This window comes from Alligator mississippiensis, chromosome 7, assembly GCF_030867095.1.
Source record: "Alligator mississippiensis isolate rAllMis1 chromosome 7, rAllMis1, whole genome shotgun sequence".
In the NCBI taxonomy this organism is placed as follows: domain Eukaryota; kingdom Metazoa; phylum Chordata; order Crocodylia; family Alligatoridae; genus Alligator; species Alligator mississippiensis.
The window spans coordinates 51,988,193-52,014,870 of record NC_081830.1 but is presented as its reverse complement, the minus strand read 5'-3'; the positions used below and the strand labels follow the sequence as shown (position 1 = coordinate 52,014,870).

Here is a 26,678-nt window from a genome sequence, read left to right as displayed (position 1 = left end):
CTGCTGCCTGGCTCTGACCTGTTGCCACCTGCAACAGCATGTGGCCCTATGGATGCATGTCAGCCAGACCTGGATGGGGACTGCACGGCCAGTAGAGACATCTGCACCTCTGGGCCTGCTGCCAGTGGAATATGACTGCACAGCTAGCCCTTGTGCTGCATTACTGCCATGTGTGCTACTGCCCGGCCATGTGGGCATCTATTGCCTGGAGGATGTTCTTAGTGTGGTGGCCTACTTTGAACTGTCAAAGCATGTCCTCTTGGCCCCAATTGGCCAGGAGGTCAGCTACCTCCAGTTGGGTCCTGGGTGCCAGCTCTGAGCAGGCTCCTCTGCCTGGGTCCTGCCACTTGTCTCACTAGCAGGAATTCTGGTGTTCCCTATTTAAAAACTGCAAAATCCCTCATAAAAAAATCCCGAAGTCACTCTTTAAAATACCCCAAAATCGATGTTCTTCCACAAGTAAAACAAAAGACCACTGGAGAGAGAGAGAGAGATCAAATCAATTGGGCAATGGTTTATTGATATATTTACAATTTTAAGCAATTTGGAAGCCTACCAGTGCCTCTATCATCATAATAAAATAAATTCTAAGTATGTGTACAGTTTGGCCTTTACTTTTGGCTTTTTTGTCATAGAAAAATCAGAGGTGCCCCTACCCCCTTTGCTCACCAGTATGTGCAGCACTGATATGCCAGTGCCCTGCCCCTGCCCTTGCCCCTCACTCCCAACCCACAGCCTGCCCCTCCGCCCCAGTCCCGTCACTCCTGACCCACAAGGCCAGGTATGGGTGAGTGGTTTGTGAGGGTGGCTTGGGTGTGTGGGGTTTGTGGGTCGATTGTGAGGGGACTGGGTGTAGGGGGTGTAGGGGGGTGCTGCTTAGGAGGGGTGGGTCCCCTGCCCCCTGCAGAGCTCAGCTCCCTGACAGCTCACATACTGCTCCCCCCACAGGGGCCACAGCTCCTTCCTGCAGGGCCACAGCCCCCCCCCCCCACAGTCGCTACAGCCCCTCAACAGGGGTCCACAGGCCCCCAACAGATTCCCACACCCCTCAATAAGGGCCAAAGTTCCCCAACGGGGACCACATGCCCCCCTGCAGGGCCCACGTACCCCCCCTCCCAGCCTCTTGCTTGCTCCCCCGCCCAGGCCCAGCTGCCTACTCACTCCTCCAGCCTCCCCCCAATCACACCCCCAGCTCCCTGATCGCTCCCCTGCCCAGTCCTAGCTGCCACTGCCACATTGTGGGGGTACAGCTCAGCTCAGCAGGGCACTGTGCAGTGCCGTGTGCTGTCTGGCAGCTCCCAGCCACTGCAGCTGTCACCCAGGGCTTGATGATGCTCAGCCCGAGCAGCCCCAAGCTGCCCGACAGCCTGCACCCCTATGATGTGGCAATGGCAGCACAGATGCCAGGCAGCTGGGGCCAATCCCTGCTGGCCCCTGCTGCCCCACGCCATGTGAGGGGGTTGTGTCATGAGGCCCTGAATGGCCCCAATGGCTGCTGCTGCAGCTGGTGAGTGCAGGGATGCTGGGGCTGGGCAGGGGCTGGGACCAAGTTGGGGAGTGATCAGGGACTCGGGGGAGTGATTGGAGAGCTGGGGCTGGGTGGGGGGTGCAATTGGGGAGCTGGGGGAGTGATCAGGGAGCTGGGGCCAGTCAGGGAAGCAATCAGGGGGGCTGGGAGAGTGACTGGAGAGCTGGGGGAGTGATCAGGGAGCTGAGGGAGCAATTGGGGATCTGGGGCTGGGTGGGGGAGCTGGGGATGGGCAGGGTGCCCGCATGGTCCCCACCCACTCACCCCCTCCTTACCTGTCACAGAGCCCGGGTCCAGGTCCCTGAAGCTTGCACTGCTGCTTGCCCTGTATGTGCAGGCAGCGTGCTCCAGCACCGGGGCAAGGGATAGCCATAGAGACTCTCTGGCTGGCTACCAGAGTGTCTCTGTGGAAGACCAAGCCTCTGGTTGCCTCAGAGCATGGTCTGGGACCATGGCCTGCCTTGCCTTTTCCCCCAGGATATTTTTTGGTACTTGGATATCCAGGTATCAAATTTTGCCCCCATGCTGCAGATATTCAGCACAGGGAACATTTTTGTTCTCGGCGTGTGTCTTGCAGCATCTCAAAGGAGTTTGAGATGTTGCAAGAGGCACGTGCGGGTTCGTGTGGATGCACCCCATGGTTGCAATTTTAACAGCAATAGACAATCCATTGGATTGGATTGGATAGGCAGTCCAATCACTAATCTATCTTAAACTTGTATTTAATTAGTTAACTGTTCTCTTTAGCTCAGTCATCCATACAGAGAGAAGGGCTAGGCAACGGGGTGCTGAGGCAAGGATGCTCAATCTAGGTAAGGAAGAGAACCTTGTGAGACTCTGGTAACAACTGTCTTGTCTAGTTAAAGCCCTGAGGCAAAGCGTGCAGAAGTCAATAGGAGTCTTTCAGTTAGCAATACTGAACATTAAAAGCACCGTTGGCAGAACAACTTCTTCATACAGCACTGGAGCCCTTATGATAGAGTTAAAAGTAAAAGGGCAAAAGTAGGGGAGCTCTTGAGAGTTTCCTGCGGCTACCCAATCCCACTTATCCAGCCTGCCCCTCAGTAGAAGAATGTCCATTCTGAACAAACCCAGAAACTTGTCAACATAAAACAATTCCTAGGAATAAGAGAGAACTGTTTCTTCTACATCTCCTTAACAAGGTTTTAACAGAACAAGGAGCAATGGTCACAAGTTGCAGCAAGGGAAATTTAGGTTAGCTATTCACTAGGAGGGTGGTGAAGCACTGGAACAGGTTACCCAGAGAGGTTGCGGAGTCTCCATTCTTGGGGGTTTTTAAGACCCAGCTAGACAAAGCCTTGGCTGAGATGATCTAGTTGGGGATGGTCCTGCTTTGAACAGGGGGTTGGACTAGATGACCTCCTAAGGTCTCTTCCGATCCTAATTTCCTATGATTCTATGATTATAGAGGCACGCTATTCTACAGGACTGGAAAATCTTCAGTAAAAAATAGGTTACTGACTGAATGCTTGCTCCAATTATATGGAAGTGATTAGGTTCCTGCTGTACTCTAAACATTCATACGTATGGTACCCGGTACCCAAACTATTTGACTAGCTGTGCCGATTTAATGTCCAAATTATACATCCACCTCACCTAAAGTCTCATTGCTATCAAAACTGACATAAGTAGCCTGATAGCTGATGGTGTTAGGCTTGTTGCTGCAGCCGGTTTCCATGGAGACCCCAGCAGTGGCGAGGCTGTGACAGCGCAGGGCCAGGGTTTCCATGGAGACCAACCTCAGGAGTGCTGGCAGAGCACACAGGTGGGTGAGGAATTGCTCTGGGGCTGGGATCTTGCAGTGGTGACAGCGTGGTCTGGAACCAGGACAGAAAAGGAGCATGCAGGCAGCAGATTGCAGCTCTGCCCCGGCTCTGGACCACAATGTCACCACTACAAGATCCCAACCCCGGCTGCGGAGCCCCTCCCTGCCCAGCCGCGTTCCCTGCCAGCGCTGCTGGGTCTGGTCTCCATGGAAACCCTGGCCCCACAATGTCAAGGGGCTGCTGCTGCTGGGGTCTCCATGGAAACCAGCTGCAGTGACATGGGCAGGGGCTGCTGGAAAATGGAGTCTGGCCAGATCCGCCATTTTGCCCACCCCTGCACTCAAGATTTGTTTTAAATTGTTATCCATTTTATTATTAGTTCTAGTGGTGTTCCCCATTACAAATTTAGGGAATATGCATCCAAACAACACTGCCTCAAACAACAATGAAAGGGTAAAAGAAAACTTAGTTTTAAGAGTTACCTCAGTTGCAGACCTGTTTATCTGTACTCATTCATATAATTGTATATTTGTTACTCAGCCACCTCCTGTTTACCATCTACGCTGCAGACTGAAAACTTCTCAGGGCCTTCCGCTACTGTGCGTGGAAGTACCTACCTTTAGTGCTTGTGATGCCAGAAATATATTATATTTAGTAATATAAGGAAGAGTCAAAGAGATAGGAAGATAGTCAGTGGAGATGGAAAAAAAAGGAATAGTCAGAATAAAAACCAACTTAAGACTTGAACCTAAAATGACTTTTATTCCTTTAGGCCATGTACAGACATTACACTTTTAAATCATCTAAAACCGGTCTAAACCCGAAACAGAATAGAAGTTCAGACACATAGACTGGTTTAAAAATGGAGGATCCTGGTCTAAGATTTGCCTCCCAACCCCCTCAACACTGCTCCCCACCCCCCACCCACCAAAGGGCAATTGTGCGTTCTGTTCGCTACTGATCTAAACTACACCACTTACAGAAAACCACATAACTTAGATAGATTTCACCTTGGGCTTTTGGAATACCTGTACCTAGCCTTAGAAGTTCATAAAAGCTTAGCTGAGTTCAGGAAGCGGGTGATGCATATCCTTCAGAACCTGGCATAATTTCCAGCATAACTAGGGGTAGGAAGGATCAGAAGAGAGCCTGGTCCTGTTAGATGATCATTTTGAGTCTGGAGACTCAACTAAAGTTCAAATCTGTACCTCAAATTTCAGATGCTTTTTTCCGAGGCAAACTATAGACCAATTTCTGCCAGAGCTTTAAACAAATGTATTGGAACAAGTGAATGTCCAAGGTATGGGCAAGCCTGTGTTCCAGTTGCAGCCTCTGAGGGACACAACAGAGGTTCATTTATTCTTGTGTCAGAAACTTTGCAAAAGTGCATTGCACATTCAAGGTCCCCATTGCTAGGTAGAAAAAAAGGCAGCACAGGAGTTTAGGCTGCTGTCTGGGGAAGCTGGTGAGCTGATGGTCCCCTCTACCATCTGCTCTCTCTCCTGCCCTCCAAGAGGAAGGGAAGGGGGAGAAAGCAGCTGGCTCCTTGAGAGCTCTCCCAGCACTGCTGCACTCTCACCAGGGGCTGCCCAGGAATGAGGGGGAGCTAGCAGTTTTTAAGTCCGACCTAGGCTGCTTGTGCCCTCTTTAAAGTGTCTGCCATGAGCAGCCTAGAACTGGAAAACGGCCCCTGGTCCTTGGCTGCTTGGCTGCTGAAAAGTTTAAAAGGTGGGTTGGTACAGTACCACAACAAGGAAGTTTGGCGTCCAGGGCAAAGCCCTCAGTGGCAGCCCACCCTCACCCTACGCACAGATCCAGGGGTACATGCGCCCCCCCGCTTGCTTGGAAGTGCACGTAACAGCGGGAGCCGCCCTCCCTCCGTTCCCAGGCCCCCTCAAACGAGCTGCTTGCGGCTCCATCCCATGCCTTGCCCCAGCTGGGCAGCACCTGTTGGTGCCCATTTGCTTCAGAGCCCAGGGTGGTTGCCCCGCTTACTCCCACCCTTGCTACAGCGCTGGGTTTGTAAAACTAAACCAGAGCTTCCTACAAGATGCCTGGGGGTGGCACGAGCATGTCCGGCATGAGGGTGAGGGAGACACGGGTGGGGGAGTTGTTCCCTAGTCAGCCACTGCTGCTGCAGCTGTCCTGTCCCCATTGCTGCCTGGTGGTAACAGGGACAGGGCTAGGTGCAGGCATCCCTAACAGTTCTCCTCTCTCTCTTCCTTGGAAAAGGCATTCAGATTAACCTGTAATACAAATATACCCTATAAAATTTCCACATTCACCAAATAATGTCTTTGAGATGAATTTGACATCTTTGTGGCATTTGACGTTTTTAGCACATGATGAATTGCTTGATTATCTGGCATGTTGTCATGTAAAGTGCAAAACGTGCATTTCAGTTCAGCACCACCCCCTTTTTTGTTTCATTTATGAGTAACATTCAGCCCGTGCTCAAGAAGTTTGAGGAAAGACTGTTCTGCTTTATAAAGTATTACAAAAAGTGATCAATAGTCTGAAGAGCTTCTGAGAGAAATTGAGACCTTCTTTAAGTTAACTCAACAGACTTGATGGATCTAGCATTACATTTACAGTCTGGCAAGGACATTTGTTCTTGGCAGATCCATTCTATGCACTGTGTGAACCAGCTGAGCAGTGTGGTGGTTTGAGACCAAAAAAGCAGTTGAATTCCAGGTTGTTTTATGTTGTGGTTCAACCTTGGTAGCCACTGCAAAATTTGGCAAAGGACTCCTGCTGTGTTCCATCTTGTCATATCATGAGGTATGGATGACTTTCACTGCTAAACGGGCATACAGGAAAGCCTGTCTTAAACAATTACACAGGAGACCAACAAAATGCATGTCCTTAATGGAGATGGACTTTCAGAGCTGGCTTTAGGGAAAATGGTGCCTTGGTCAAACTTGTATTTTGGCAGTTCCCTCCAAGTCACCAAAACTGTGAAGGGTATGGGGGTGGGAGGGGAGGTATGTGTGTGAGAGGCTCATGTGGCTCAGTGACTGTGGGTGTTCAGGGACTCCATGAACTATTGCGGGACAGCATGTGTCTGCTGGTACTAAGTGATAGCAGGGGCTAGGTGCAGTAGAGAGGCAGGTGGGTGGGCAGCCTACTCTGGGTCACTTGCTCCCCTGCAGTGTGTCCCCCCTGGTGCCTGCCCATCCCATCACTTGCCTCCCCTCCACACAGTGCTTGCCTCCCAGCCATTTGTCACTCCCCTGCTGCCACTTACCTTATGCCATGGCTCTTGCTCCAGCTCCAGCAGTGGCTCCAGCTCCAGCCCAGGGCATGGAATATATGTCTCTGGCCCCATCCAGGCAGCAGCAATAGCTCCAGCTCTGGCTTTGGCCCTGGCTTGACTCCAGATAGGGGCTGCAGCCAGACACACAGTAGTTGCTGCACAGTATCCCCTCTACTCCCCATGACTGCATTGCATGGTCTTCTCCACACTGCACTCCCCCTTCATAACCATTCATTCTCCAACATTGGAGTTGGGCCTGGAGTCACAGCAGCTGCCTGCCCTGGGTCATACTCAAATCTAAGACAAGGTTTCTTTTTCCCACGAGGGTGTGGGGCGTGGACAATACTCATCTTTGATTTCAACTAAATATGGAAGATTGACAGCTCTTGTAAATGATGTTTCTCCTATTGCCTTCAAAATGGTGATACAACAGTGTTGGTTTTCCAGAACTTAAGGACACTCTAAGCCATTCCACCATGACCAAGGTACCCTTTACGCTGACAACATTGAAGTAGGTGTCTAGGAGCTGCTATACTGCCTGTACATCTTTAGGAGAACCCTGTGTATATCCTTCTGTGCTTGGGTACACATGCTGTCCATATGTTTTATGCCAGTGGATATTATGACTTTAAAATAAGGACTGAGAGCTTTTGGGAAACTATACAGTTTAACATGTGGCTTCAGTGTGACCTGAGAAGGTAGTGAGACAGTACTCGTTGGTAATGTTTTCTTGATTACATGGTTATTAATGTATTCGACTGACAAAACTTGTATAGACCAAAAGTCTACACATTTTAAAAGGCAGTCTTTTAGTCTTCCAGAGGCACAGTTGAATTAAAAGTAGTGGAACCAATTTTGTTCAGCTGTAATTCTGTAAATACTGAGAAACTTAATTGTCATCAAATATATCAAGTCCCTCTTGAAGCTGATGGAATTGTTCTGAATTTGTACTGTTGTAAAGAGGAGAGATACTTTAAAATCAGACCGTTAAGGAGTTTATAGATAGAAAATGGAGGTGGGAGGGGAGATTTTCAGAGTTGGTCATTCCTTTTTGAGTTTCTTATTTTTATAAGATGTTTTTAATATGTCAGTGGGGAAGAAATACTAAATCAGAGATTTATTGTATTATATTTATTATATGTTAAAACTACATTTATGTACCATTAATATACATGGAGTATGTACTCTGTAGAGGGTAGAATTTGTTTAGGGCTTTGCTTCCTCTTACTGGTTTCTCATGCTATTTAAAAAGGTGAATTTATATTTAGATATAAAAGCAGAAATAATGTTGGGGTGCAGAAGCCCTGAAATGATCATGTTATTTGTTGTTCTGAAAAATAGGACTTGCAGTGAATAGGACAAGAAAATTCATGTTTTAAGAACAAATGCACAGGTTTTAATGGTTATGTCTATGCAGGAACTGAAGAACTTGGCCATTTTGTCATTCAGACCAGTGAAGTTTTGGGGAGAAAGGATGACATTTTTTGAGACAAAGATAAATGTTGAGGCATATGCATTTCTCTATAGCTTCCTATATACATCTGCTATAGAGACACAGTACTAAGTGTATATTGATGGTTAATGAGATACTGTCTTCTCAACAGTGGAATATTGCTTATAGGAAGCAGAGTTATTACTAGTTTTCTTTTCCTTTCTGTTTAGTTACTGTGGATACAGCATGTGTTAAGTTTTAGACATACTTCCTCTTTGAACAGTGCAACTTGCTTCATTTGGTTTGCTGAAGCTGCTGAAGCAAAAAGGTTAAAGCAGCACCGTTTTTAAAGAACGATTTGTTCTCTGCTTGAGTTATTATTGATACAATGAGCTTTCGAGGGAAAGTTTTTAAAAGGGAGCAAAGTGAAATATGGAGGAAAAGAAGGACTTTTCGGCGAGTAAATCAAGTGGAAATTCACAGACTTAGCTGCGTATGTATATTTTATTTTTTTTGTCTACTTTTCTTCAAGGCTCTTTTTAAAAATCACAGGCCAAATCCTGGTCACCCTACTCCTGGGAGTGGTAAGGAGAGCAGACTTTGGTCTCTGATGTAATTACTCCATATGAAAAAAAAATAGGGACTGACTAAATAAAATTAATGCCTGCAGTATAGAATCTATGATGCAGCATGGACACGAATAAAGTGTGTGCTGAAAGTCAGATTATGATGTGTTGAGTAATACTTTGCATCACAAGTAGTTTAATTGAAGTCAATTGTACTACTTTTGGAGCAAAATCCTACTGTGCTATTAAGATGTCATGATCAGATGTTTATGGCTTCTTGTAAAAGAAAATCAATGTTTTTTACAAGTGGTGGTGAGATCTCCAAATTCTGAATTAAACCAAGAGTGAAATTTTGCCGTGTTAAAGTCAATGGGAGTCTTGTCGTGCACCTGGGGTTTCACTCCTTGACTCTTACTACTGGCTTTTGCCATTATTTCACTGTGTGATTTAGGGCAAGTCACTAAAAATTTTTGTGTGACAATTTTCGTGCTGTAGAAACTTACCAGCCTTTATATAAAGTGCCTTGATTTTACAGATGAAATCAGTTATACAATTGCTAACTATTATTATACTCACTTATTTTGAAAGATTATTTCTTAGGGTTCCAACATTTTAATTATATTTAAATACACTTTCCCTCTTAAAGATAATCGATTCTTTTCCTTACATAGATATTATGAACACGGGGTGCCTGGAATTTGTGTGTAAAATTGTTCTATTTTGTCCTCATGTTAGTGGTGAAGTTATTTGGAGATTTTTTTATTTTTTTTTTTGTAGGGGGAGGTCTAAGTCTGGGTTAATGGACTTAAAATAAAAAGTGAAATGTATTTTCACTAAACCTCTTCAGAAGGATATTTTTTAATGAATTAAAATTTGGAGACAGATTCATTTTAAGGCTTGGGGTCATGGTTCCTTAAAAAGCATTTTTCTTTTTTGTTTGTTGAGATACCTTTCTGTTTGCCATCTTGTTTATGGTTTGGAAATCAGTCTTTTGTCAGGATAAAAGACAATTTACATGAAAATTTAGTTCCTGTTGATCTAAGTTACTGTCAGGCATGTGATCCTGGCAGGGCTGGATTTCCAAATGAGCTCACAAAAATGGGGCCAGATTATCTGAAGCTCTCAGTTCCCACTTGGCACCAAAATAACTGGCAAGGGTTTCAATAGAGCTCTGCATTTTGGGGGCTGAGTTCTTTGGAAAGTTTGGCCATGAGTGTCACAACAGGAGCTGCAAAGGCTGCTGAGTACTTCTTTAGGCTGATCTCTTGAAATTCTAGCCCTATGAGCCAGCTTTTGTTCCACTAAAGTCAATGACAAAACTCAGTAATGCAGGGTCAGGCCTTATGTGACTGAAAACTCAAATCAATTAAAAAGAACCATAAAAGACTGTGCTGTCTTTGTTATGAAACACTAAATAAACTTCTGTGCAAGCTCTTCTAAATTGAAGCATTTAGAAAATTCTGGCTTTTTTTGCCTTTGATAACAACAAAATGATAATTGCCCTCTCTTCTTCATTTTTGCCTAACATATAAAGACAGTTCTGAAAACATTATACCTTTTGTCAGCCTTTCTCAGCGAGTCTAGATAGCTTATGGCTCTCAACATCCAAGCTTCTTAATACCAAATTACAGAAAAATCAGTGTTTTTACTTGGAATATGAACTTTTTAGCCTAATCCTGTAGCTTCATTACCTGAATTATCTTTTTTTTAAAATCCTCTATTAAAAGGATTTATTGTCTTAGTTGTGCAAACTGTTCATTATCCAAATTAAGGCCACTGCTGTAGAATCAGACGTAAGGGCTAAAGTAACTTTACAACATGGTTCCTGATAAAAACAGAACACAAATAATGATTTTTTTAGAGGAAACAAAGTATGTCTGTATTATATACTTGTTCATGTGTTAGGTTACATAATGTGCTAGTGTAAATTGCTGCCACAGTGTTTAATTCAGTGAAGCAGCATTTACAGAAGCCCAAGATCTTCCCCTCAATATCTTTAGTTTCATTTACATATTATTTTTGAGAGAGAAAATGTATCATTTGAAATGTGCATAGAATCCTTCTCGGTGGGGAAGGACAAGAGCACCAAAGACGAGTTCTTTCTTATCAAGAAACAATGTATAGCAAACATTTTGATCAGATATTAGGGATTCTTGCTGAATTTTTCTTTATGGGGCTGGCTGTTGCAATATATGTGGTCGTTTAAATGGGACTTTTATTTTAACAGTGTCATTTGCTTTGAATTGTATTTTTCCAAGATGGGGCTATTGTTATGTCCTATTCTCCCATTATATTTCTCAGTGTGTTTTGCCCAAAGGGGAGTAGCCAAACATGGATTCCCTCAGCTTTAGTTCTACTGTATGTAGCTTGTGTCTTCCCACCCAATATTTTGTAATTGGAGCACACTAAATTCTTGACCCAAGGGCATTTTTGCTGTCTGTTAGTAGCTGGTCTTTTCTGAGTTGCTGCAAATAACATCAGTGCATCTGTCCCCTGTAGGTCTGGTCCTGCAAATTTCTGAGTACTGTTAGTTCCCATTGTAGTGTATGGGCATTGCAGGCACTGAGCAGAGCACTTTCAGAGGAAGCATTAATCTGAATAAAGGATCAGGGCCTGTGTTTGCTCTATGGTGTAATACCTGCCAAAAAAAATTATGTAAATATATTAATTGTCTTTGATTCTCTTCTCATTTACAGAGGCACAGAGAACCTCCTGATTTATATCAGTATGAATATCCCTTGGGCCCTTTACATAGATGGGGATCATTTTCACAAATGAATCCTTGACAGTAATATACAAACTTTAAAAAATAGTGTTACTTACTGAGAAACACAGCACGAAACTGCCTGTAATATAGATCAAAGATAGAACTTTCAGGAATAAAATGAGACAGAGCAGCATATATATGAGATTTGCATTATGTGACAATGACTTCTTAACTACTTCATAGAAAGCAAGTAGAACAATTATGAAAAGGTGTTTACTATTTTACTTAGGGCAGATGTAAGAATTTTCACCAAGTTTGATTTCATTTTTAACTAGAAATCTGCAAAGAGGTGCAATATTTCAAAGGTTATAAGGCAAGCACTCTAATAATCTGCACCTTAATAGCAAAGTCACTTTGAGCCTTTTGGGCTATTGTCTGGCCACACCCCAAACCCTGCTGCTGCAGCAGCTAGTGGGGACCGCTAGGTGGACCCCCTCACTGGCCAGTTCACTCCAGGTTACTGTCGGGGCCACGTCCCCCCAGCACAGCTACCCTGCTGCCAAGGCCACGCTCTAGCACCCATCGGCTCCTGACCTGATTGACTGCAGGCACGTGCCTGCATTTCCTCAGTCCAGAGGGAATGTCTGTCACTTGCAAATTGGTTCAGTCTAGGCAGGCTAGACTAATCTGCAAGGATTGAATCAGTTCAGGCTCAGACTTTTGGAATGCCTGTCCCTAGGCCTTGGGTCCCAGTACCATTCTTGCTGCTGCAAAGTGTCCTGCCTGTTCTGCTCCCTGTACTGATGGTGGAGCTGTCAGAACTGTGTTTCCTGGGATGCTGACTGTCTTTTGGCAGCAGGAAGAATTTTTCCCCCTTGGGAAAACCCTAGTAGTAGGATTTTCCACCTTCCTCAAATTGTCCTGTAAGCCTGGTGTTGGGGCTGAGTAAGATTCATAGATTCATAGATGTTAGGGGCTGGAAGGGACCTCACTAGATCATCAGGTCCAGCCCCCCTGCACTTGGGCAGGAAAGGCTGCTGGGGTCACATGACCTCAGCAAATGCACATCAAATCAAGAAAAAGTATTTTAAAATGAAATAGGAAAAGCTAATAAATATCAGCAAAGATTGTTACATCTTGTAGCCAGTGTCCAGTGAGAATCAGACATTTGAAAACTCACCTCATGGTATAAATGTGATTATAGGGCCTGGGGGAGACTGGGGGAGTTTTTTGGCCTGTAAGAAGGGATGTCTCTTGGATGTCTCTTCAGATCAAGGTCTCCCTTGACTATGCCCTGAATCCCACTTGCTTCAGGAGAATGGTGGAATTCAATATTTGGCTAAATCAAAAAGCAGGTTCTGTGAAAGGGAGACAACACTCATTCCTTGGCTATATGACATGAGACTATTCAATCCCACACTGGGCTTAATTAATGCTTAGCAATTTAGGTCAAACGTGTCCTCCACCCTTGTAATTATTTTAAATTACCAAAGCTTAGTTCTGCCACTTTAAATCCATTCCTCTGTCTTTGCTATATTTCTCTGTGCCCTGCTGAAATGTAAAGAATAGAAATATGCTTGTTTCAGTAATAACTCATGTTTAAAATATATGCAGTGGTATGAATTGGCCATACTAATTCAGGCATCAAAGTCTTTGCTGCAAGACAATGCTTGTTTTTAAGCTTTTGCAGAAATTATTAATTTTGAATTTTCCAACGATGTGGGGAATGTTGACACTCCCTCCAAAATGCTGCTTAAGCAGCTTTTGTGGCAGAAGCTCCAAGAGGAATCACCAGCAGGCACAGGGCTGCAGTTAAGCTCCATTGGATGTCATGAGCCATTGCCATTGCTTTTCCTGCTGGTGAAAAATGGATAACTGTGAAATCTTGTCTCTCTCTCCACCACGCTCTCATAACAAGCCTTACGTGATAATTTAACTGTGGCTGCTATTAATACTGAATTTTTCTCAATGGTAAATAGGGAAGAAAGAGAAAAATCTTCCACAGAATGAAATAGTTACTAGGAAGCAACTGTTCTACAACCCTACACTCTCACCCAATTCAGAGGTTTGATTTCCTTTTCCTGTAGCAGCTGATTTAGGCTTTAAGTGGGTGAAGTGTATTTTGTGCTTAGGTTCCACAGCTGCTGCATACTTTCTTTAAGATTGGATCAACATGATAGCTTTAAAAGAAAATATTAGGTCAGTATAACTACATTTTCCTTTCTGATTAGTATCAGATGAGGGGAAAATAAATAGAATGGCTGATTGAGCTAAAGCAAGTTTTGTGTGAATAGAACTAAAAACCATAATATATTTACAAGAATTTTTTTTTTGATCCTAAGTAACCTAGGAACAAGAATTAGTCAAGGACTGGGAAATATTTACTATATAGAAACTGCTACCATCATTTTAAATACACAATTTTAAAAGTTTATATTTTACATTAATTCAGAAATTTCTGAAATATATTCATAATGATCGTAATGTCACTCGTATGGTGATGATAATTCCATTAACTTGTTTTAGTGGTATTAGATTTACATATCTACTCCAAAGTGTTTAGAACAAAATTTCTACCAGCTGCTAAAACAGAGGCCATATAGCTAATTTTCTTATTCTCTGGAATATTTTCCAGAATATGTGTGGTTCTACCTAATCGTTAAAATGCCAAGGACCAGATGTATGAGAGATGCATGCAAATATTTAGTCTTGATTCAGGAATAACTTCAGCATGCTTCTAGCTTTAAGTCTGTACTAACATGTCAAAATGGAATTGCAGCATATGCTTAGACTTAAGCTAAACACAGGCTTAAACATCCTTCCTGAATAGAAATGCTTTCCTTAATTGATTCTTGTGTTTAGCACTCAATTTTTCTAGAAGCAGAAAAGCTTTACCAGATTTAGCAGTTGTGGAATTCATATTAAAACATCATTTCCTTTCTGCTGTATGTCAAGGAAATTTGTGATCAGTGAAGAACTTGTAGGATTGCCCTGTGAAATAACAAAAGCAATACAAAACCTGAATATTTTTTTTCCAGGATGATTGTCATAGTTTAAGTAATTTAAATGCAATTAACTCTAGTTCTTTGCCTCACTGGAGAATTTCAGTGGTTGTACATGCCATAAAAGTCTCTGAAAGCCTCCCTTGGCCACCCATTTAAAAAAAATGGCTTCAGCTATTCATCCATAAACTTGTCAAGATCATCAGAGGTGTTTCCACTTTTGCAAAGATCTGCTGTCTATTATGTCAGTTTTCATAGCAGGAAATTATGCACAACAGACAAACATTAGCTTGGATCCACAAAATGTCAGTAATTTTAGCCATAAGCAGTTGCAATCCATCTCCCCCAAAGTTACATTTGCACAGGATAAGCCTCATTACACAGGCAGAACTTCCATTGATTTCAGAAGGAATTCTGCCCGAGTAGGGGATGCAGGCTGAGGTCTTAAAAGAGTCAAATATATTTTTAACACTCTTGAGCATCCTAACAATTTACTTTTTTTCTTAAGGTTTCATTTAGTCTCTCTAGTAACTGATACCATTTAAAACTGGAGTTGGCTGAGCCGGGATTTCTGTTTCACTATAAATTACCCAAACAATTGCAGGTAGCAGCCAGAGTCCCTGTCCCAGAGGCAAATCCATTAGGTGTGTATGCTCCAGTGCTGTATCCCACAGCTTTCTGGGTCTTCAGCCCTGGGGGAGATCAACCAGGAATCCAGTAGGGTTCTGATGGAGCTAGGGTGACCATTCGTCTAGTTTTATAGAGGACAATCCGGTTTTCTGGTCTTCTGTCCCCTATTGATATGAAACTTTATGTCCTCTATTTTTCACTGCTCAGCATACCCCCTCACCCTACCCCGCTGCTGACACCACCACAGCTGCCTGTGAGAGCTAGCCATGCCCCATACCACCAGCCTCGGGAGGCATGCAACATTCACGGTGGTGGGGACAGTTGCACTAAATGCAACTGTTCTCTATACTTGAGGTACCTCGATGGCCACCCTAGGTGGAGCCCAGACTTTCATCCAGTAAATCTGTCCAACCCAAGATGTTTGAAACAAAATTCTTTGGTCTCAAAGAGTCACCATTTTTTGATTAAACAAAGTTCTCTCAAGATTTCTGACCAGCTCTAAATATAACCAACTTAATTACTTTGGAGCCAATCTCAAATAGATTTTATGGTATGTGTAACATGACTGTAAAGATGGCTGTATGTATAGCAGGTTGAATGGACATATGGATGGTGATACCTAACATATAGAAGTGAGAAGAAGGAACAGCATATTGTTACTCCGTATATGAATGCTCTGCTTCCCTCCCATTCACCTATGCCATCTCCACAAATACTGTCTCTCTCTTCCTGTGCTTGTGATGAAAAAGTTTCCCTTAAAGGCTTCCAAGTAGTCATAGCAAGATGGGGAAGAGGGTAGGGGAAGAGGGCTGTCAACTACCTGGGTTGAGGGAGTGGTTGGCCATCATTAGGGAAGAATGTTTGCTACTCCAAGCTCAGTCACCAGAGAATCAATTGTTGGGGGAACTGTAATCCCTTTTTGGCAGCAGCATATTCTCCATTTTCTGGATGCAAATTTCCTTTTGTGGCTATCAGCCAGAAACTGCCTGGAGCCACCCTTACCCGTTCATTTAGTTTCACACTAGTTGACAGCTATTTAGCTGAGAGGAACTGATGTATGCATACTCACACATACACCTTTCCCAGTTTAATTTGCTTACAGTGGAATATCCTTCCTTCCCAAAAGCCAAGCTGCTATACTGTTATATAGTAACCAGAGGGTACAGAGGTACATACTCTGCCCATGTAGTAGGCAAGAAGTTGGATGACTATCTAGAAACTCTATTGTTTTTGGCCTTCTCTTAGTGAGGAGTCAGTGGGTGTTTCTTCCCGTCATTGTTAACCAAGGCACTTACCTGGGTCTTTATCCCTTTGGATCTACAGATTCATCCTGGAAGTTGCTGCAAATCCTACATAGTAAGCACCGCTAATGCCAGGAGTAATATTCAGTGTTATCCCAATTTACAAAAATCATGGAGTTGTAAATATTTAACAGCTTTAATTCTGACATGCTTGGTAAAAGGACAAGATACAAATAGGCCAATCCTGGTGGAATACTGTTATCTACACTTATAAATAACGTAGTAATGTAAAATGGCATACTATGCCAGATGCAGTAATTCACTACAATAAAATCCCATAAAATATGATGCTTGTTTTATAATACAAGAAGCAATGGAGTAGTATAAGGCAATGTCATCCTTATCATTGATTTAATTTGTTCTCACAAATTGAGTTATTATTGGTTGATATTGTTAGTTCAGTAAATGGGCTTTTATGTTGTAAGCCAGTATGGTTTTAGTGCTTCAGCAGATATTAATATGGACAGTGATTTTTAGACATACCCTAGCTCCAATAAGACAGAAAATAAAGGTCCTGACCACTTATGGATATGAAATCTTCTGGCACTTTTCATGGGTATGCTGAGTCTATTTTAACATCCTGGCCATATTCCAGTTCAGGTTCCTGTGTTCCAGTTGCTTAAATTCTGTGCTTTGTAACTATCTGACTTTTCCTTCTGACTTTCTTTCTCCCTTTCCTGCACTTTAAAAAATAATGTCTTACAAGTATTTTGATAAATATGGTATGCTATATAGTCAGTAACTGTAAAAACATTAATTGGTTAATTACATTAGAAAATAATAGCATTTTATTATAATGTTTTCCGATTGGTACCAGGAGTTGGGATTCAATTTAGGTTTTAGGTTTAGGACATTGCCTGGAATGGCTGTCAAGAGACTAGGAGTCTCAGTTGCATCATTTCCTCATTTCCCCAGCAGTTAAACAGATATCGCTTCAGGAAGATGGTATACAAATCAATTTATCCCATAATTATGAAGCAGATTGGTACGAGTATCAACACATAATGTTCCGACATGCTTTGCAGCCTTAGGCGAGCCATCTACTGTATCTCCTCCTGTAAAATCAATTATGTGGATATTTTTGGTCATTATTGCTGGGAAAGTAACACTGTTGTATCTGGACGAGAAGCATATGGGCTTAGGTCTCATACTACGAGGTGGGATTGTACTTAGTGCTGATTAAGCAATACAGCACTGGAAAAGTTTTTGTGCAGTGCACTTTTACAGATGTGAAATTAAATAGAGATTATCCCTATTTCTGGTATTGGCTCAAGTGCACATTAAAGATCTCTTGATACTATTCAAAAAGAATAAGGAAATGTCCATTGTGGTAAAAAATACTCTTTCTCTGGATGCATACTAAATGGTGCTGTTGTAAGTGATTGTGATAGTAGGCAGTGTTGGTGAGTGCCTTTTTTATATTCACATGACCATTCGAGTGCAGCTAATGTAATTCATTACTCATTTGAGAGAGAGAATATAAAAAGCACTATAAAAATCCAATCCAGTGTAATACAGTCTTGGCACATAGATTGCCTAATTGGTCCTTTTCCAAAAGAAACAGACAAGTTAAATTCAGGAGAGACAATCCTATGGTTGTTAAAGCTTTAAATCAACCATGCTCGTTTACAAATCTCTGCAAGCAGCATTAGGGAGAAATACAGTAATCCTAACATCAGCGCTTCACTCTGCCTATGACAAGAAAACAGAGCAGTCAGCCCCCTTCTTTTAAAGATCAACTAAACTACTAGCTAAAATAGTGATGGTTTTACATCACAAATGCAGAATGCATCAATGTTAAGCTTTGCCAAATCGTAACTATTGACTATATAGAGTTAGTATTCACATCGCATGCTCTTAGCATTCATGAAGAGACAGAGCTCTTAATATATCAGGATGCTGGAATCAGCATAGAAGGAAGTCATGAGCTTAATATGCGCTAACACTTGATGTCAGGAATTCAGATGGCCATTATTTTCTTTTTAGTGGATGAAGGAAAACTGAGGCATGAACCAAGGCATGTTAAAGAGGATGAAGTATTTTAAATCATGAGAATTACTAACAAGGTTTTCTTTGCAATTTAGAATAATATGTACTCTTTACAATCCTCAAAATGCAAGTGGTACATCATTTAAAGATTCTTGCTATAATATCATGGCACAGGAAAAAATGACATTTGTCCCAAAAGTTCTTTGTCCCTGATTATCTTAGTGTAACATTTTTGGGAAAACATCAGCATAGTTATATAAATGTCTCAGTGAAAAGTCTGCTAGTAATTATTGAAAACATTAGTTTCTCTTTCCTCCTAACTTCATTGCATATTCAAAAGATGGTAGAAAAGAAAGGCATCATGATGATGAAAAAAAAATCAAGCAGTGCATTCTTTATTGGCATCAACTTCTCTGCTGATTTAATAAATAAATAAAAGTCAAATGCAACAGTGTATTAATTGATAGAAATTGCCCTTTATGAAAATCAGTGGATGACAACTACATTTTGATTGTCTTTCTTGTGCTAGGCTACAATGCTGTGATGCGATGTTACAACATCAGGATGCTGTGCAGCAGTTATAGGCCCTATTGGTAATCTGCAAACTTGTGTTGCAGCAATACTACAGTATATGGTGGATTGACTTTTGATCCTTAACATTTTATTTTAAGATTTCTGTCTTGACTAGAAATAGAATTCTCTTTGCTTTTCATCCTAGAGAATGAGGAAATGCAAGGAGATTTGCTGAAACTGTGTACGTGTTGTCACTCTACAACTCCCTTCCCCTCTCTGCCCAAGGCTTTTCTGTAGCACGTTCTTTCTAGCATCTAAATCCCCTAACATCTGTGAGAGTAAGAAAAACTAAGCCCTGGTTGTGGTAATGCTCAGGAGTTCTTCCATAATGAAATCTCTTAAATGTGTTCTGTTTCTCTTCCCGCTCCACAGTGATTCCAGTGTACAGTCTCTGTGACCTTGAGGCTTAGCTTTTTTAAGGGGCATGGGTTATACTTGGCATCCATTTTTAACCCCACAGAGATTTCCAGATATAAAATAATTCCATGCCACTGCATGCTGGCCATGTGGTTGGATGGAGAACAAGGAAATAACATAACACACACTGAATTTTGTAGGAATGTTCCACACTTCAAGGAATGCCCTTAGTGCTGTAGAAGTCCCCAAATGATTTCAGCATGCTAGTGCATTAGGGTGACCAGTCTGTGATGTTTCATATTACTCACTGGCAATACAATTTAGCAGATTTGTGTAGGCCTGAGGAAGGGTTGATTCTTGCCAGAGAGGCATCAACATTCTGGCATGTGTGTGGGGAGAGGGGCGAGTGGGTTGGGAAGCCATAACACAGGAAAATGAATGCATGTGTGAAACATACACTATGATTCACTGGGCATGTATTTTCCACTTTTACTTTGCATTTCCTCTTAAGCAGCTGCTGTAGATGACACTTTATTTCGTCTTTATATCTTGCATGCTTTTCCTTATTTTTTAAATGTGGGTTTGTCCAAAGTGAATATAAAATTTATACCAAAAGGAGTTGTAACCCAGCATGTGTATGTATTCTTTCCCCAGGTTTTATATTGGGTTCCTTCTCAGTGATTTAAATGCTAGCAAATTTGCCTCTCCAGTCTCTATAATTTACACAATTGGCTCTTTGCGCACTAGGCTTATAGTAAGGAGGCAGTGGGTGTGTTTTCCCATCATTGTTAACTAAGGTCCTAGCCAAAACCCCCTTACCATTCACACAGGAAACACTCTTACTAGCTTTGAGCCCTGGCTGACTTGCATGAGAGGGGCATAGAGCTTAAAATCTGAGCTTCACATTCACTCTGCCTGAAAGGTTTCTACCTTTGCAAAGGGGGCAGAGGGGCGTATACAATAGCCCTTCAATGCCTTTCATAGATTTGATAGGTTTCATAGATTTTCTGAGATCAGAAGGAACCTCAATAGATCACCGAGTCCAACCCCCTGCCCTGGGCAGGAAAGTGCTGGTGTCAAATGACCTCAGCCAGGTGTTTGTCCAGTCTTCTCTTAAAGACCACCAAAGTAGGGGAGAGCACCACCTCACTTGGAAGCCCATTCCAGACTCTGGTAACCCTTAGTGTGAAGAAATTCTTCCTGATGTCCAGCCTAAATCTGCTCTATGTCAGTTCCCATAGTTCCCCTGAACGATAGCTTCCAAATTTTATAGAGTTGACTGGAAAATAATCCCAGAGCATCTGCTGGATATATCCTGAGACACACAAGGGCAAGTGCAGAAACAGTGAGCACATAGTAACCCTGGTGTGGCCATGTTACAGGATCTGGGCTAGGCTTACCAAATCCTCTGAGTGCCAGTTACCTCTGCAGTAAAGTTAAATTCAGTGTGACCAACACCCATGATTTGATAATTTGTTTCCTTGGATTTGGTGTTTTTTAGAAAGCTCCAATTGTTAGAATTGTGTGTTTGCATGAAAATCTTTAAAAAATAAATAAGTTAAAAAAAGTTTAAATTATATTTTAAGAAGGAAATTCTTATCATCATATTTCATCTGCTTTCCTGTAAAATGAATCTAAAATGATTAAGCAAATGAACTCCAGATTTAAAAAGTGTTTAAATCTTATGATTTTGAAACCTGACTCCAGGTTTTTGATCCCTTGGAATAGCTACACTGTCAGATGTTCTGAAAGGAAGTTTCTGACTGGTTTTCAGAAAGGAGTTCAAGACTAGGGACATAAGGTAATCAGCATACAATTTATAAAAGCAAATTTTAAACTTATGTCATCGTCTGACATCAGTGAAAATCTTTTCATTGATTTTAATGACAGCTCAATAAACTCAATAGATATTATATGGATTGCATTAAAAAGTCAGCAGTCACCGCCATCCTATTTGTGTCCCTACTTAAGAAATAGTGTGGACCAAAAGGATTCTTGTTTTTTTTAACTTGTTGGGCAGAGTGATCAATCATCTACCTACGTGACATTTTTCCTGTTGTGGCTGCAGTCTTTTTGCTGCTAGCTCTTTGTACAGTGACTTCCAAACCATAGACTAGAATGTGGGTGATTTTTTTTTCCTTAAGGGAGTGTAGACAGAAACTTCACACCCAAGGCAGTTACAATAACTTTGAACCTAGAGTTCCTTAATCAAAGTTGGACCTGATTTTTTCAGGCCTTCTCCAGGGACACATTTCTGCCACTGACTTATATTGCTGCGTGAAACTAACACTTCAATCCTGCAGTCCCACCATAGAATCAAAATTTAGGTTCCAGCATTTCCCATCCTCTTTTTTGAGCCTATGGCCATTATACCCCTGGTCTCTCTCACCTTTGTACAGGTGAATTGGAGGTAGTTTTCCTTTTCCATTTAGTGGTTCTCAGAAAAGTCCCAGAATTTATTCCCAATTCAGTCTGCCTTTCAAATCATTCTAAGAATTTGGTCTTCTAAGTTTTTGCCTGCCTCCTACTCCAGTGGTTCTCAAGCCATGGTCTGTAGGGTCACAGTAAGTAGTTCACATCTAATCTCAAAGGTTTCCAGATGATGGATAGTCTTGTATGGTCTTGTATGATTTCCTCATATAGTGTCTCACAGTCCTTTTTCAAGCATCATTTGTGGATTGGTCTTCCCATGAACTGAAGAGTTGGCCTTTGACCAAATCATTGCTTAGTATTGCCAGGGGTTATCCTTTACCTACCTTTTGACATGTCTGGTGATACCTTTTATTAGACCCATTTCATACTCGGGAAAGATGTTAAACAAGGTTTGGGGCACAAAATGCCCTTCCCCAGGTCTGGAAAAGAGACAGATACAGCCTAAGCTAAATATCATTTAGAACAATTATTTTTTTTTGCCCCGTTATGCATGTGAAAGTCATCACTTGAAAATGGGCAGTAATACTGTTATCAGAGATTGTTGCAGATCAAATAAAGAACAGCTAAAATAGATAAATCTAATGATGCTTATTTTTTAATAAGATCTTTCAAAAGAGAAGGTGCCTGCAGTCTTGACTTAAGCAGATGTTTTTCCGGGAGGCTGTTACTGCCAGCTGTTACTGCTTTGTAAAGGCCTTCCAAACTACTGGGCATCATTGGAGCTCACTGGATCCAGCTGTTGCATGAATTGGAATAGAAAGGAAAAATTTCCCTACCTATAAATTAGGTTTCCAAGCTAAACTATTCAACAATCTGGTACCCGCCTAAGGTACCTTTAGATCCCAATATGGTAGTCTCTGATGCCCAGGTCCATTATTATTGTTTACATTTTTAATATCTATGTTGAAAAGCTACAGAAGAATCCAATTTATCAAAGTGGGGGAAATACTGAGCTGGGAAGAAGTTTCATGGATGTCAGTGGAGCAAGCTGAAAGACTTGTTGATGCAAAATGTCAAATACTTTGTTGGAGAAACCAGTTTCATAAGTAGGGAAAATTTTTCTTTCTGAGAATTCTGTTTTGGTTTACAGAAAATGCTGTGTGGTACCAGGTCTTGCATATTATGACAGTTGTGTGGATTTTTTTCTAATGGTGACCAACATATTGCATGAATTTTCTTTGAAAAAGTCATGTGTGACAGTGCTTTCTGACCTTTCTTTTCCCTTCCGTCGCTTTGTTACTTAAAAAAAAGAGACTCTTAGAATTAGACGGATGTTGTCTCTCACTCTGTCTCTAATGCATGAGCTTTTTATCTGTGAAAGTGTGCCTGAATTCTTGGTGGGCTCTTTCATTTCTATTTTTGTTCTGTATATTGAGGTAGTTTGAATTTACCTCTTATCTGGCTGTTACCATTGAGCTCTTTTCATTCTACCACCCCCTCAGGCAATAATCATGTTATTATGATGTGGTTTACCAAGGAATAATCCGGCTCCTGACAGGAGAAACCATGAGGCTGAATGCCAAATGGTTTATCCTGAAAGGGAAACTGGGTTACTGCCAAGTAAAACAGTGCACTGGTACTTTTACTTCTAGCAAGCTACCAGCATTTAAGAAGTGTCAGTGCAAAAAAGGGCAAGGGAGTGAATTAGCATTCAGCTAATGGAAATAATTGAAATTAAAGTAAGTAATTCATTTTGCAACAGAGTCACTCACAATAAGATTGTCTATATTCAGTTGAAATAGTTCTTCTTAAAAAAAGAATTCCTGAGTATAATGAATAGGTTTCTACAATGCTGAAGGACATTGTGATGGTCTTTACTATCACCTCCAGAGCAGACAGATTATTAGGAAATAATCAGATTGAAAATGAATGTTATGACGGGTCATGCTGGCTCTCGTACGGTGTTCTAACATGGATGTGCTCAGCTCAGCAGCTACATTATGTGACTATACATAACAAAATTCATTAATACCTTAATGTACAAAGAGTAATGGAAAATGAGGCCTGGTGCAGTTAATAAATGCAAGGAGAATACAAGAGTTGAGACGTAACATTGTTTCTTATCTTTCTGTCACAGCAGGATAAACCCAAATTTTTGGAGCCTTTGGATTATGAAACTGTCATCACAGAGATTGAAAGAAATTTTGAGGATTATCCTCTAAAAGATCTCCTGTTTTTCCCCAATGATGACTTTTCAGTAAGTATGGTACAAATGTGATTTATGGTCAATGTTACAGTATTAATATTTAGTGGTAGTGGAACAGGCAGAGATCATAGAGGGGCTGTTTCATGTGTCTTAATTCCTCTTTCTATCTGCTTCCCATTCCCATACATATAAACACACACACACTTTTCAAGACAAGAACCAGTTTAAAATATCAGTCATCAGCCAGGGATTTCAAAATCTCACGACATACATTGTCTCGTTCTACCTACTTGTTTGGTGCCAACAGCAAGGGTACCACAGTTCTATTTGTTTCACTCAGCTCTAGCCAAACTCTACATATACTGATTTATAATGTACTTTGGAATCCTTCTAACTCTCTTTCAATTAATAAGTTTAGCTATTGAAATCAAACAGCCTACGATCACTGATGCTGGCCGTCTGGCATTTATTCAAACCCGTTACCACGATTCAGGCTATGCAGATAAAAGTAAATCCACCTGGATTTTCACATTTAAAAAATAAGGGACAAATCCCAGAAAGTTTGAAATTCTAGAAGCACTGGGGTCCCTGACTCCCAGGCCCTCTGCGTGGTGGAATCCCTTTGAGCCATATGCCCTAGTGAGCCCAGGTTGTAGAAGAGCTACAAACTGAGGAGTCAGGGCTTTCAGGAGGTGGGTATGGTTTGAATCCTAACTGTTGATGAGAGCAAATCAACATGGCACAGGGTGACTAGTGGAGTCCCTCAGGGCTCGGTACGTAGGCTGGTACTCTTTAACGTCTTCATTAACAATTTGGATTTGGGAGTCAGATGCGAACTGGCAAAGTTCATAGATGATTCCAAATTATGGGGGAGGGTGGTCACACCACAGGACAGGCTGGGGATACAGGCTAACTTGGACATGTTCTCAAGGTGGGCCAACCAAAACCTGATGGCCTTCAATGTAGAGAAGTGTAAGGTGCTGCACCTTGGTAGGAAAAACCTTCAACATACTTACAGGCTTGGCAGTGCTACGTTCGCTAGCACCACGACTGAAAGGGACTTGGCGGTCTTGATTGACCACAAGATGAATATGAGCCATCAGTGTGATGCTGTGGCTGGCAAAGCTAACCAAACTCTGGCTTGCATCCACCAGTGCATCTCAAGCAAAACCAGGGAAGTCATCCTCCCGCTTTACTCGGCCCTGGTGAGACTGCAGCTGGAGTACTGCATCCAGTATTGGGCCCCCCACTTCACAAGGGATGTTGATTATCTTGAGAGAGTCCAGAGGAGAGCCACTTTTATGATCCAAGGCCTAGAGGGCAGGCTGTACAAGGAGAGGCTGAGGGATTTGGGACTCTTCAGTCTGAAAAAGAGAAGGCTCAGGAGGGACTTGGTGGCAGCCTACAGTTATCTAAGAGGGGTACATCAGGACCTGGGAGAACAGCTGTTCACCAGAGCTCCATAAGGGATAACAAGGTTTAACAGCCATAAACTGCAGGAAGGCCGATTTAGACTAGACATAAGAAAAAGGTTCTTTATGGTGCGAGTGCCCAGGGTCTGAACAAACTTCCCCCCAAGAGGTGGTGCAACCACCTACTCTCAACTCTTTCAAAAAACATGTGGATGTATTTCTTGCTGGGGTCACTTGATCCCAGCTGACTTCCTGCCTATGACAAGGGGGCTAGACTCGATGATCTTACGAGGTCCCTTCCAGCCCCTGATGTCTATGAAATGTATGATGGCATTTCATCAAAGGAGCTGGGAGTCCTGAGATGCCCATTCTGCAGCAGCAGACAGAAAAGTTCAGAAGTAGCTAATATAGTTGGGGGCTTTCAGTGCTTTCAGTTCCCCGTCAGTCTATCAGGCAGATTGCTAAGGAGTTGGAAACCTGGAATTCCTAGGAACCTACTAGGCACACTGTTGTGGAGTCAGATGAGTGAGCTGGCAGAAAACCAGACAGATTGCTGTTGGAACCTTGCCTGGTTTGTTTTGTTTTGTTGCAATTTCTTTTGAATCAAGCTGTCTCAAAAAAAAAAAAAAGTTTGATTTTGATGATCAGGTTTCTGTAATGGAAAAAAAAATGTGTGCTATCAGAGAATTTCTGAGCAGAACTATCCACCACACTGGGGTTTTTGGCAGGGCAGTTTGCAGCACTCCAGGCATCCTGTTGCACCATCATAATCTAATTCACTGTTTGTTTGTTTATTTGTTTGTTTGCTGGCTAAATGGGTATATTTCCTTTCTCAAAGTTAACCGGATTTGTTTTGCTTGTGGGACAGAGAGAGAGAATTTAAGAGAGTGCTTTCCCATTTCATGGTTGAATCCCAGAGCCATTTTATACAGTAGACAGATGCATTACAGTTGCATTCTGTAATGCAAAATTCAATTTCGTAGCTAATCCTAACTATTATTTGCCTGAGCTGAATTCTTTTCAGCTACACCAACTAAAATCAGAAATAATTCAGTGAAAATCAATTGAGCTAAGCATGCCAAAGGCATGGATAAATAAACTAATTGCAGTAAGTTTAAGGAGTACGAGAACTTACTGTGAAACAGCTGATGCACGCCAGTTGTCTGGGTGCCCACTCCCTTACCCTGTGGTAAGTGAGAGCTCGGCTGGGGCAGATTAGCATTCCATGAGACAGGATGACATTGGTTTAGTTTTCACTTCATTTTACCACAGGGTAAGAGTAGATTCATGGGAGGTTACCACATGTTAGTTTGCCCCACTCTGCCCCCTTTAAACTTACTGTAATTTGCTCATTTGTAATTTGTTCAGATGGAAGGAGAATCAGGCCCCCAACCTTTTTGCTCATTGACTGGCTTCATTTTCCACATTCTTGTTTTTATTTTAAGAGATATTTGGACTCTCGCTTCTGTAGCTATTTCTATATCCCTTCTTATCTTCTTCTTATCCCTTCTATATTCCCTGCTTATACTTCAGGTCTGGCTCATTTAGGGTGCTCTTTG

The 26,678-nt window shown here is 42.0% G+C and overlaps 1 protein-coding gene across 5 annotated transcripts in view; it reads left to right on the top strand.

Annotated features, from left to right (window-relative positions):
- Positions 1-26,678, top strand: part of DOCK10 (dedicator of cytokinesis 10) — a 275,097-nt gene that overhangs the window by 87,981 nt on the left and 160,438 nt on the right. For 3 of the 5 annotated variants that reach the window (XM_059730949.1, XM_019491796.2, XM_019491794.2), the window contains exon 2: positions 23,639-23,758. In XM_059730949.1, the coding sequence (XP_059586932.1) occupies positions 23,639-23,758 (120 nt within the window). The remainder of the gene's footprint in view (positions 1-23,638; positions 23,759-26,678) is intronic. The other 2 variants (XM_059730950.1, XM_019491795.2) reach the window with 1 other exon arrangement.